This window comes from Eublepharis macularius, chromosome 4 (assembly GCF_028583425.1).
Source record: "Eublepharis macularius isolate TG4126 chromosome 4, MPM_Emac_v1.0, whole genome shotgun sequence".
Lineage (NCBI taxonomy): Eukaryota > Metazoa > Chordata > Lepidosauria > Squamata > Eublepharidae > Eublepharis > Eublepharis macularius.
Genome location: NC_072793.1, coordinates 155,417,507 through 155,431,356, shown reverse-complemented (window position 1 = coordinate 155,431,356; position 13,850 = coordinate 155,417,507). Strand labels below are relative to the sequence as shown.

Here is a 13,850-nt window from a genome sequence, read left to right as displayed (position 1 = left end):
GCATGGGAACAAGCCTCCTGGTGCATGCTCCCAGCAGGGCACAACAATGTCACTCCCAGGAGTGATGTCATCACACAGGCACTGGGAGAGCTCCTGGGCTTTGCACTGGGCCAATGGCCAAAATCGCCCTAGCGCAAAGCCTAAGAGCACTTCCATGCTTGCATGATGGCGTCATTCCCGGAAGTGACATCATCGTGCCATGCAAGGATTATGCACACACAGGAAGAAGCTGCAGTTAAATACCATGCACCCTTCCCTCTTGCGGGGAGGTTAAGGAGACCTGGCAACCCTGCACATGGATTTACAGCAGTTTTGCACAATATTAGCTATAGCTGTTATGAACTTGTGCACATTTTAAATAAGTAAAGTTAAGGCAAGTAGTTAATTTTAAACAGCCCTGCTGGATTAGAGATACAATACCTTCTGTTAGAGAAGTGCAACTTTCTAGCCTACAAAATCATTGTGAATTGGGGAGTGGGGGGCATTTTTGCAGCGCATTCCTAAGGAGGGTTACACCTTTCTACGCCCATGGATTCCAATGGATTTAGAAGGATGTAATTCTGTTTAGGACAATTTATCTGAGCCTTTGCCTTGTACCTTGATTCATTTGGAGGGGAGTTTAAAAAAGCAAATTTCTTGCTTTTTAAAATTTGAAACAGCATGATCCAGTACTATGTTGAACATTTACAATGCAAAGAGGCACAAAAAGGAGAAGTAGTTATTTTCTTCTTTAGTCTGTATTATTTATTGTATATTGATTACTATGTAATATAAAACTTTGTTCATACTGCTACCTTTTTAGGACGAGTTGTTTTAGGAGTATCTACTTTTAGGGGTATCTACAAAATGTAGGGGTATCTACTTTCATATACAACCTACTTTTTGCAATGGTATTACATTCAGGGTTGAGTAGAAGTATCATTTATTGAATAAATTTTTCAAGGCAAAATTGTCCTTAAAATGTGTAATAGGCAAATGTTTATATACAGAAATCTAGAGCATTAGATAATGATAATTTTTCTGTATACACTAGCAACAAAACCATTGTGGGGAAAATACAGTGGAGTCTAGAAAGGGGAGAACGGGCAGGTGGGCATTGCTGCCTGTGCTGCTCCTGATCCCGCCTGGGTGAAAGGGGGGTGTTGCCACCTGCTGTGCGCCTGATCCTGGCTGGGTACAGGGGGGGCATTGCTGCCGCTCCATGTCTCATCTCTGCTGGATGAAGGGGTAAACATTGCCAGCTGCTCTGCACCTGATCTTGGCCATGTGAAGAGGGGCATTGCTGCCTGCTCCACACCTGATCCCAATGAGGTGAAGGGGGGTGGGGAGGGCATTGCTGCCTGCTCCATGCTTGATCCCAGTCGAGTGAACGTAGGTGAGCATTGCCACCTGCTCCACAACCTGATCACCACCGGATGAAGGTGTGGGGCATTTGGGCATGGCTGCATCCTCACCACCCTGATTACTTCTGGGTGAAGGCAGGGGCTTGAGAGGGTATTGCCACCTCCTCACCACCCTGATCACTGCTGAGTGAAGGCAGGGGTGGAAGGGAGAGATGGGCCACTTCGTCTGCACTTCCTGCCATGGCATGCTCTCTGGAGGCACGGTCTTCCTCACCTGGGCTTCCCGCTGCAGCAGCACCCTCTGGAGATGCACCAGGATGAGAGGTGAGTCATCTGGAACACGGCTTGCCTTTTATATAATAGGATTAGACATATCTTATAGCATTCTTTCTTTCTTGTGTTATGCAAAAACCTGTACTAGAAATGGGAGGTTGTCACATGGACATTGTGCATAATTATGTATATTTCTGGCATAGAAATCTGTAGGGATGTTCCAGAGTGAAGATGAATAATATTGTACCTATTTTTAGGTTCAGATTCTGGAAGCCAGTGATCGTGTGGGTGGTCGGATAAAGACTGTCCGAGAAGAAGGCTGGTATGTGGATGTGGGACCTATGCGTGTGCCCAATGACCACAAGTAAGGAAAAAGTCATAATACCAGTCATGTCCAAACCACATTCTATTAAATATTCACACATAAGATTTAAAATTGAGTGTAGGAGGACATGGAGGATGCTCTGATCTTCATACGAGATTATTACATTTATTGTTTACTAGATACACTGTGAGTTACATTATTAGTAAATAACAAACATCACCAGGTTGAACACAAGTTGGATTGCTTCTCAGTCCTCCCCACAGTGCATTAGACTTTTGTGTTTCTTTCGTTATTAATTGCAATAATTATGAAAATGGGGTGTTTTGTAATTATTATAATTAATATGAAAAAGAAACAAATTTCTCATCCAATCAATCTCTCACAATCACCCCCCATGATTTTATTTCATTTTGTTCAGTAGCTTTAGTTATTGTAGTTTCTCTGTCTCTCTCCCTCTCTTCTTTTTTACAAGAAGCAAGGCCTTCTTTCAGCAGGAAAGCGGGGGAACGAAGTTCCAGAACCTCTTGAAAATGGTCACATGACTGCTGGCCCCGCCCCCTGATCTCCAGACAGAGGGGAGTTGAGATTGCCCTCTGCACCGCCAAGCCCCGCCCCTGGAGATCAGGGGGCGTGGCCACCAGCCATGTGACCATTTTCTCCGAGGGCAACCCACTGAGTTCCACCACCTCTTTTCCCAGAAAAAAAGCCCTGACAAGAAGTATTTTCATAATAAGGGCACTGAAATATATTTTCCTTAGGGGAAAGGGGTAAAGGGAGCCTCTTGGGTTTTTTGATTGACTGCAAGCTATAGCCACTAGAATGGCATACATATGTGAGATGATCCAACCCTGAAGGATATGAGAGGTGACTTTGAATTATATATAAGCTGATGTCACATACTGAAGTGTGGTTCGTTTTCTTCTTGAATATAGTTTCTGCTCTCTCTGTGTTGTGTTTTCTGAATCTTTATGAAACATTTTACTGTTTTTATTTGAGGCTTGCTTCTCTCCCTTACTTCTCCAGTACTTTAAATATTGGTTGTTGTGGGTTTTCCAAGCTGTATTGCCGTGATCTTGGCATTGTAGTTCCTGACGTTTCGCCAGCAGCTGTGGCTGGCATCTTCAGAGGTGTAGCACCAAAAGACAGAGATCTCTCAGTGTCACTGACTGTGTAGCACCAAAAGACTATCCTATCCTATCCTATCCTATCCTATCCTATCCTATCCTATCCTATCCTATACTATACTATACTATACTATACTATACTATACTTGTTCTTTGGCTACAATGCTGCAATGCTGTCTTTTTTTCTGTTTGGACTCTTTCCTATCAATTCTCCCATAGACTTTAATTTTAAACCTGGGCAACTTTAATTGCTTTAAAGGGGTGCTTTATTCTGTCTTTTTGAAATTTGGCAGTGTGGATGTGCTAGGGGAGTACTGCAATACTACAGTTTGGAGGGGAAACCCTGAAGGTACAAACCTGAGAGGGGTAGGGGAATATCCCATTGAAACCAATGGGAAATAATAACAAAACAGAATTATGAAAATAAAACACCAATAATGGAAGAAACAATAACAAAACCAAACAATACTAAACAAACCAATAATGCAACAGCCCTTTTTGGAATTAATAAAGAAAATGAAAGAAATGAAAGAAAACCTCTTCCATGCATTTGTTCACTCTGCACGAATATTGAATTTATGAAACATTTATTATGCATCATGCATTATCTGGCCTTTTCATTTGCAAAAGTCTGGCACGGACTTACAATGTACCAGCACCTTTGTGTGTATACTTGCTATCATATGCTACTGTCATGTATTTTTAAAGTTTTTTTTTCACTTTCTCCTTAAATATTATTTTTCAGAATTGTTCACGAATATGTTAAGAAATTCAATCTTACATTAAACCCATTTATTGAGACTGGTAACAACACCTGGTATCTGATTAGAAACATAAGGCAAAAAAGGTTTAGAAATGAGAATGAATACTCTGAAATCTTTGGATATCAGGTGAATCCCAGTGAGAGAGGAAAGTCCCCCACCCAACTCTTTGAGGAAATACTGGATAAGGTATGCATATTGTGAAGGTGATATTAAGGGGTTATTTCCATGAAGGGAAACTGCAGTGCATGAATTACAAGAAGCCAAGTTGGCCCACAGAAAAAAAATGGAAGAGCAGCAATAGGGAAATAAGTATTTATTAGAATCAACTAAAACATCACAAAGTACTGAGCTAATGTTTGAACTCCCAGAACTCTTCTTCAGGCTAGATTTTAAGGTAAAAAAGAGAGAGGAGGGAGCAGGGCAGATACAATGTTAAGTCTAGTTGAAAAGCCCAATTTGCGGATTTTAATGAATATATTTCAGGTCTTTTGCTTCAACAATCAAACATGGCTACCACATTAAATTCTTTAGATGGAGCAGAAGAGGTGTGGTACAAATTAGATTACACCGTGCTATGTACAAACAATGTCAAGTTGCTCCAAAGTCCACTTGGACAACAATATAATAGTTATTCTCATTGAAACAGTAAGAGCTAGCAGTTTTCACCTGTCTCCAGTGCAAATAAGAACACATATGCCCCTTTTGAGTCTGTTTTCCATGTATTCTTTTTTAAACAAATTATGTAAAACTTGAAATTTAATGAAGAAAAATTCATATTTAGAGAGCCCTCGTAATCTGAGGCCCTAAACTGTAGTTTACTTAGCTTGTGCATATTTTGTTATTGGCCCGCCTTGGTGTTTTTGGTGTTTTTGGTGTTTGTGTGTGCTTATGTGTTTATATGTTTTTATTTTAATAATGTCTTAATGTAAAATGTTTTAATGTTTTTTATGTTTGCCACCTTAGGGACCCTATTTGGGTAGAAAGAAGTTTAAATAAATAAATAAAATATATTAGGGTTTCCACTTACCTGGTTCTGGGCAGAGGACATCCTGGAGATCCTCTCTGTCTCCCACACCTGCTCAATGGAGTAGTAGGGGAGGAATGGGGGGGTGGCATTGCTTGATGCTCGGAATTACTTCCTGTTTTGGAATAGGGAATGATGTCATGAAGCTCTAGGAATTTCAGATCTCTATGGTAAAAACCATAGACATTTTAAAATTCCAAGAGCTTTAAGGTATCATTTCCTAGTCAAAAACAGAAAGTAAAGTCCTAGCAGTTCACCTTCCAAACTCCCGATGTTCCTGAGGACTGCCAACCTAGGGCTGGCAACCCTAGCATACATCTGGCTCTGGTTACGACCAACCAAAATACTACAAAATGAGAAAGTCTGTGAGTTCACTAGAACTCTTATTCATTCTAGATGTTAGGCAAAACAGAACACCCCTCCCCTAACAAGCTAGGAAATGGTCCTAAGTGGACTGTATACACACCACATGTCTAGTATATTGCCCCTAGAGTTGCCAACAACCTGGAGGGGAAAAAAAACATAATAGAAGCTTAATGTGTGGAAATGGGCAGGTGAAGTTTTTCATAGCATGAGATAAATAATATCACTTGGTAAATGAAATCTCATTATGCCTCTGTTAAGGAGGCAGGAATTTCCCCCTTGTTTGTTGGCACCCCTCATTGCCCTCAAGTCTAATCAGTTTCAATAATACTTTCCATATAATGCTTCGAAGAGGGAAAGGAGAGTTGCTGTTGGTAAACACCTTTGTACATGCCCAAGCAATTGCACTGCTCTTTGGATCCAGGCCATTATTATTTCATAGCCTCCTCATTACACAGAAGTTGATGGAATGATGTGTGTTTAACTTTCAAAATGGAGAGAGTGTTCCATATAATTCTTTGTACTTCTCTCTGAATTATATTTAAGGTTTCTGAGCATCTAGCAACGAACTGCACACTTTTGCAGGACAAATATGACACATATTCCCTCAAGGTAAGAAGAGTGGGCATTTGTTTATCTTTCAAATCAAGCCAACTCTAATATCCTATGCATGTCCTCAAAATGTGGTTGGTCTCCTTTGCACATGTATACTATATTGATATTGAAGAGTGGGTGACAGTCTTCTCAGATAAGAGTGACCACTGGTTGACCTACTAAAATAAGAGGAATGTATACAGAGGAAAAGCTACCTGAAGGTTCAAATCTCTTGATGAAATATTTAACGTGTGAGGAGGCTCAAAAATGGCGCAACTATTGCTATGTCTACCATAGCATAAAAAGTAAAAGGTTACATTAGACACAAAATACTTTCCAAAAAGACTTAATAATCAATACAATATTATTCAGAATTAATAGATAGGCACCCAGCAGGCTGCTTATGTAGTTAATACATTCAGGAGTAGGGTACTGTTTAGTATAGATGATGAGACAACTCCCATCCCTAGTTTAACATTTGATTATTTCTCCAAAAAATAAACACCAGCTTGCTGGTTCTATGCACTCCTTCCATGAGTAGAAAGATGGAAGTAGAGAGCTTATACAAGATCACCCCTTCCCTTCCATGAATTGGGGTGCAGGGAATCATAAACCGTAATTTGTTCTTAGTTCACAGAAATAAAGTTGCACCCTTAGGAGTTCATGAATCTGACACAATCCCATTTGTGTGCTTGAGTAAGCAACTTTCCATGCAAGTGTAACTGTCCATGATCATCAGAATGGAGTGAAGATTATTAGAACAGTTAAAGGGGCCTCAGTACCCGGTGTGCATTCTGAACACACAACATCTCTGTTAAACAGTGTATGTGTGTGAGAGAGACTGATTTGTGTTAATAACCTTGGACACTTTCACATGACAACAACTTTATTCTGCATCCATTGCCACTTGCAAATGCACAGGTATCTGCAATTGTGGCAAAATGTCCATGCTGGCTTTCCATTGCACTTTCTTCTTGGATGCCTTTCCCACCCTCAATAGAGGGCTTGTTTCCTTTAAAAAATAGTATTACTGCACTGAGCTGACTTGGAAGCCAAGCAAGGCTGGGAACGGGGCTTCTCCTTGCCCTCAGCTGTGCGGTGATGAGTGCTGGTAAGTGAGAAATTGCCCTACCTTCAGAGCTCTTTTGGAGAATGCTTATCAATCCATCTGGAATTCAAACATAGGGCTGGAACCAGCACACCCTGAACTTGGGCAGCTGCCAGATTCTTTGACATAAAATGGCCATTGGCCCAAAATTAAAACTGATCTCCAGACTGCAGGGATCAGTTCCCCTGGAGACTGGCAGCTTCAGAGGGTGAACTCTATGGCAACATATCCCTGTTGAGTTCCTTCCCTTCCCCAACTCCAACCTCTCCAACTCCAGCTCCAGATCTCCAGCAATTTCCCAGCCCAGAGCTGGCAACCCTCCTACGACTTCTGACAGGGCATCCACCCACCACCAGTAGTTCTGGCCACATGTGCTACCCAATGGTGATGAGTTAAAGGTATGCATGTGCTGTCTTGCAGTTGTGAGCACAGGTGATGGGAGGGTTTGTGAGTGAGGGATGGATTAATGGGCACTTGGAGGAGGGTTGGCCCATTCTCCACACTTCCCACCCCTTGCCGGCCAAGTAAGCGGTGGAGGGGCAGAGGCTGAGAGTGGGGAATCCCCCACCCCCCCTATGGAAATGGGATCCTTAACCTTGAAAGAAGACTGGCATAATAACATGATAGCACATTTGGCCGTTTATTTAATGAGTTGACTTGTTCATTGCGTTTTCCCTCTCTTTGTTCCTCCCATTTTGACTATTCTAGTTTTGAGGAAATCAAAGGTGGGTTTGACCAGCTCCCCATGAGGTTTTACAACGAACTGTTCTGGCTAGTCCGTGATGGGAGGGTTTGCGAGTGAGGGATGGATTAATGGGCGCTTGGAGGAGGGTTATGTGCATGGGGGTATGAGTGGGGTACACAGCTTCAGGGAGGAGACCCTCAGGCATTATCTCAAAGTTCCCCACGGAAAACCTAGAACCAGCCCTGTTTAAAAGCAGAAAAGGTGGTAATTGTATTTTATCTGCTCCCCCATCCCATTTTCCTCTATTAGGAATACCTATTTAAAGAAGGAAATCTGAGCAGAGGTGCAGTTGATATGATTGGTGACTTATTGGGTCTAGATGCTGGCTTCCATACATCATTTTTTAGTTCTCTCTTGGTATTCAACACAATACTACATAAGAGGTAAGAGAGGCTAGATGTTTGCATTCTCTTGACCTGATCTAAAATGAAAAATGTGTCTCTACTAAGTGAAAGGATTAGTCTTTGAGCTGTTTTATTGCTAGGTTGTGAAACCCGAGGCCCAATTTACAATGGGTCTCAGAGGTTGGTTACTGAAGACAATAGACCTCCATCTAGAGGTCCTGTATTTCTCATTATCATATCCTAGGTGAGAGTAGAGGATGACCATTCCATTAGAGTGTTGGGGGAGGTGGGTCTGAACCAAACACCAAGTCCTCTTGACACAGACTTTGGGGTTTGGTTGTACCTGCTACCCAACTCATGTTTGAATGTATGTATTTATATGTGTGTGTGAGTTAGGGTTGCCAGCCCTGTGCTGGCAAATCCTGGGAACTTGTGGGGGAGGAGTAGAGTCTAGGGAGGGGTGAGCTTTGTGGACACTGTGACATCACTTTAAGGTGATCACCAGGAACTGATGTCACAGACCCCTCATTGCTCCCAAGTGGTGTTGCCAGTCCCCCAGTGGGGGTGGGGAATCCCAACTTCCAGTCTCTGCCTCCCCCACCACTCACCTAGCTGGTGGGGGGGGAAAGGTGGGGGAACAGGCCTTCCTGGGCACTGTGTGACACCCAGAAGTGACATCATCATGCAGGCCTGGGAGGGCTTCTGTGCTTCATGCCTAAATTGGCCCAGTGCAAAGCACAGGAGCCCTCCCAGGGCCTGATGAAAAGTGTAGGCAGCCCCGGTGCCAGGGTTTCTGGCGCCAGAGGCAAGCCTTGCACGTGCGCCCCAGACTGCATGATGACATCATCATGCGATGATGTCATCACGCAGTGTCACCGGGCGCTCCTGGGAGTGCAAAGGCGTGTGGGGCGGGGGGGTGGGGCCGGGGGGCACCCCCAGACCTTTTTGAAGTGATCCATGGCCACGCCAATGAGCAGCGTTGTGATTCCGCCCCCCCTTTCCCCTCCTCCTTTCCTTTCCCTGATCCTGCGTGGCACCAAATTTGAAATTCCAGCTGAGGCTTGGCCACTGGCTGCAGGTGGGCGCGCTGGGTGGGGCGAGAGCTGGAGCCCGGGGATGCCCCGCAGCAGGGTCCACACTCCGCCCCGCGCCATGGATCGGGACCCCTTCGCAGCCGCCCCCTCTCTCTCTGGCCCCTCAGCCCTGCCTGCCTCTTTCCTGGCCACACTGCCCGCCCACCTCTCTCTCCACCTTCTTGGCTTTGGGGCTCCTCCCCTTTGCTTCTGCTTAATCAGCAAGTTGCCAGCTCCAGGTTGAGAAATTTGGAATTGCAGCCTGGGCAGGGGAGGGGCCAATGCCGTAGAGTCTACCCTCCAGAGCTGCCACCTTTCGGATCCTGGAGATCGGTCAGGAGTTGGCATTGCTCTATGCTGCTTGCCCACTGCCGGCCCCCTCTTGCGCCAGCTGTGAAGCTGCTGGCCGGAATCTCTTGCGGAACTCCCGCCACTGGCTGTGGATCCACCCTGGGCTCCCCTGTGGCCACCTGCCTGCTGCTCTCCGGCCGGCCCGTGCCCTGCCGGGCTGCGCGCTTCCACCACCTGTGATGTAGCCACTGGCGGCTGCCAAGTACTTGCCTCCCCTCCCAGCCCCAGCCAATTGCAGCGCGCTTCTTCCTGCACGGACACACACACACACACACACGGCACCGGCAGGGAAGGCAGAGGGAGTGCAGCACAGGCAGACAGGCAAGCCAAGGGCAGCGAGCAAGTGAGCGTCATCATGCAGTGCTGCCAGCCTGGGGGCGAGCGGCGGTGGCAGCGCGGGGGTGGCCGGGGGGGTGGCGCGGGGCTGCCTGGTGGCGGTGTGGGATGTACACCGCTGCCCCTGGCACTCCCTCTGGTGCTCCCTCCGACCCGGTGGGCCCCGCCTCACCCGTGGCGCCAGCCCTGTCCATGCTCCACACGCCACCCCAGCAGCGGCTCGTGGCTGCTGCACCCGGCTGGGTCATGTGGCAGCGGCGGTGGCGGCACGGGGCTGGCTGGCTGCAGCAGCTGTGGGCCAGCCACATCAGCTCTGCTGTGCATGCCTCCACCCCCAACACCCCCTCCGGCACCTTTCCAGTGCCCTCGCGCCCGAGACCACTGCCTACCTGGCCTCAATGGGCGTGCCGGGCCTGAGTGCAGGAGCACTCCTGCAGCAGCGCAGTGATGTCACTTTCAGAGTGATGTCATTGTGCAGGCTCCAGGAGCACTCCCATGACTTGCACCAGGACAATTTTTAAAGAATTGGCCTGTATGGGGCCCTAATTGGCTTGGTGCAAAGCGCAGGAGTGCTCCTGGGGCCTGTGCAATGACATTACTCCGGAAGTGACATCATTGTGCTGCCCCGGGAGCATGTGTGCTTCATGAGCACATGAGAAGATTGAGAATGTAAGTACCAGCCCCCCACCCCCGATGGGAGGGTAAGGGGCCCTAGAAACCCTATTCCCAAGGGTTTCTAGCCAGGGACTGGCAACCCTAGTATGTGAGCACTTTGGGAATTTTGAGACCAGATAGTAGATGCTGCCACAAAATGGCTGCTATGAGGTACTAGGGCCCATTACAAATGTTTGGAGGTCATAAACCAAGCATCGTTGTATGATTGAGGCAGCTGTTTCAAAAATGAGTATTCCTGCTGAGACAAAGATGATGCATCCTGCATTCCTCTGAAGCACCTCCCACTTCAGTGAGGTAAAAGAAGGCCAGGACTTACTATTTTCTTTGGGGATTAAATACTTTGGGAAAGAAGGAAATGGACTTCAAGAAACATATTGGTAGGCACCGTGGGTCCCAGAGGCACTACACTGGGGATCACTAGGTTTGAGTGTGGGATTAAAATTAATTAATTCATTCATTTATTCATTTGACTTTTGGTCCGCCCACCCTGCAAGCAGGCTCTGAGCAGATTACAACAATATAAAATCACAATATCATTAAAACAGTAGTGCACAAATAATGCAACAACCCTCCAACATTGACAGAGCCTATGGGGCAGGGTGACCAGTTGTTAAAGCAGCAAAAACCAAGAGTACTTGTGCCCACCTATGGAGGAGGCCGAATGGGTGGATCGCCCTCCTCAACCATCTCTGTCTTACAGGCCAAGCAAATTGATAGCAAGTCCTTCTGGGCCCAGGTCTCCATAGAGAGGTGGTTGAGGCAAGGCAAACCTCCTTGAGACCAGGGATCACCAGTAGATGTTTGTCTGCTATCTGATTTGGAGGAAAAGCGTTCAAATCCCCATTCCTTCAAGAAGTGTGTGCTGAGTCACCTTGGGCCAGCCATTCTATCTCAGCTGCAGCTACTCTACGGGGCTGTTGTGAAGATAAAATGGGGAAGAGAGCACAATGAGCACTGCTCTGAGCAACTTGAATAGGGTTGCCAGGTCTCCTGGTGCCCCAAATGGAGGATGGGAGGGTCATGGGGGGCACACGTGGAGAACTTACTTTATGACTTACCTCACAATGTCATTCTTGGCATAACAGGGAAGTCCTTCGGAGTGTGCTCCTGCAGCTCTGGAGATCCTTGGCCCATTCTCCACACTTCCCACCCCTTGCTGGCCAAGTAAGTGGTGCAGGGGCAGAGGCTGAGAGTAGGGGATCCCCCACCCCCACTATGGAAATGGGATCCTTAACCTTGAAAGAAGACTGGCATAATAACATGATAGCACATTTGGCCGTTTATTTAATGAGTTGACTTGTTCATTACATTTTCCCTCTCTTTGTTCCTCCCATTTTGACTATTCTAGTTTTGAGGAAATCAAAGGTGGGTTTGACCAGCTCCCCATGAAGTTTTACAACGAACTGTTCTGGCTAGTCCGTTATAACAGTGAAGTAAAGAAGATTATTCAAACTAAAAAGAAAGTACAGGTTTATTTCCAAAAGTCAGAGCCTTCCGTCTTGTCATCTCTGACTGCTGACTACGTCCTCATCACAGCTACTGCAAAAGCCACACAGCTCATCAAATTCTATCCTCCTCTTTCTCCTGAGAAGACCCGTGCTCTGCGTTCCTTTCATTATATGAGTGCCACTAAAATTGCTTTGGTTTGCACTGACAAATTTTGGGAGAAAGATGGGATCAAAGGTGGGAAGTCCATCACAGATAAGCCAGCTCGAACCATCTACTACCCAAATCATGACTTCCCTGACGGGCTAGGGGTACTCTTGGTTTCTTACACCCACCATGATGATGCCGATGTTTTTGTTCCCCTCAGTGATAAAAAGTGTGTTGATGTGGTCATGGATGACTTAGCAGAAGTCCACCATGTGCCCAAAGAGTATCTCCAATTAGTTTGCACAAAGCATGTGGTACATCGATGGCCTCTAGATGAGTTTTCATTGGGGGCATTAGCTTACCCTACTTCATACCAGTCTAGCCACTTTTTCAAAAATTTGTCTGAAACTGAAGGGAGGATCTACTTCGCAGGAGAACACACAGCTCATCCTCATGGCTGGATTGAAACAGCAATGAAATCTGCTATTAGAGCAGCAGGATGTATTCACAACAGAGGCAACTGAGTATTGTTGCTACAGTCACAATAGCATGCCTTGGTGCTAACTGTCATGAAAATAGAGTTTAAGGAAGATCGGTGCGTGGGTGGGTGGGAAGGAGAGAAGGAGGCAGGAAAAAGTTTGTATATGGGGGTTGCCAGGACAAAGGAAATAAGGGTTGCTAAACTTCTGGTTTTGAACTTCCTGGAGATTATGGGGCACAGTCTGGAGAGGGCAGGTTTGAGGAGGGGAGAGACCTCAGCAGGATATAATGACAGTCCAACCTCAAAGTAGCTGTTTTCTCCAGGGGGACTGATCTCTGTCATCTGGAGCACAATTGTAATTCCAGGAAACCTCTGGGTCCTACCTGGAGGTTGGCAACAGATGAAATAGTGCAGGGAAGGGGTATAGGAGAAAACAAGGTGCCCCAGAAAGTCCTTGCAAGTTCTGTTGCAAATAGGCTTATCCTGGCATCTGGCCCTGCACAACTGGGCCATAAATTTCCTGGATAAAAGCTGCTGGGGTATAGGAGGAGGAGGGGAGGAAGGAGGTACAAGAGGAGAAAAAGAGGAGGGGGGAGGAGGGAAATCTGAAGACGGGAGGGCAGATAAAAATGTACTGGCTGGTGGGTGGGAAGGGGAGAAATAAGCAGGAAAGGGGACAGGGTATGGGGGGGGTGCCAGGGAAGGGAAAGAGGAAACAGTGGGGGAGGGGGAAATGAGATTCCCCCCCTGCAAGTCCTTGAAGGTTCTCTGCTTGATAGACCCATTAACTACTTTATTGGCATAGGCTCTCAACCTGCTACATGATAGTGAATGCTCTCTAACTTTAGTAATACATGGAAAGAGAAATACAAATTCCTAATTTTTTAAAGCTAGTGAGCAATCAAATCTCCTTCCTTCTCAACTTTGCTGAACAAATTTTGTACGAGGAAGTTCCATTTTGACTTTTATAAATACATAGTTCCAGGTGGTGGTGGGTAGAATGTATACAGCCAAGATTCTCCTTCTCAGAACATTTATGACACTGATGGACAGCAATAGTGATATTACTTAAAATAAAAATTTAGAATAAAATGGCTGCTGTTCAACTTGGGAAGATGATTGACAAGTTGGTTGCAAAGCAAATCCATAGTTTCCTGGATGATGCATCTGCTGATAAGAGATGATCAATATTACTTCATATCTAGCTCCCTTTGACACAATAGACCACTCACTATTATTGAAGCACTTCCAAGTGATCTCTAGGTCCCCTCTGGAAGCTAGTAAGCCTAATTAGACCTTACCTATCATGGATATGTAAAGTCTGGAGAAGAAGC

The 13,850-nt window shown here is 45.8% G+C and overlaps 1 protein-coding gene across 1 annotated transcript in view; it reads left to right on the top strand.

The window, feature by feature from the left end:
• The window catches only part of LOC129328976 (L-amino-acid oxidase-like), a 31,360-nt gene extending 17,758 nt beyond the window's left edge, over positions 1–13,602 (top strand). The window contains exons 3-7 of the mRNA XM_054978331.1: positions 1,874–1,980; positions 3,811–4,015; positions 5,763–5,828; positions 7,913–8,046; positions 11,791–13,602. Coding sequence (XP_054834306.1) covers positions 1,874–1,980; positions 3,811–4,015; positions 5,763–5,828; positions 7,913–8,046; positions 11,791–12,559 — 1,281 coding nt within the window. The 3' untranslated portion in view covers positions 12,560–13,602. The remainder of the gene's footprint in view (positions 1–1,873; positions 1,981–3,810; positions 4,016–5,762; positions 5,829–7,912; positions 8,047–11,790) is intronic.
• Positions 13,603–13,850: the final 248 nt, after the last annotated feature.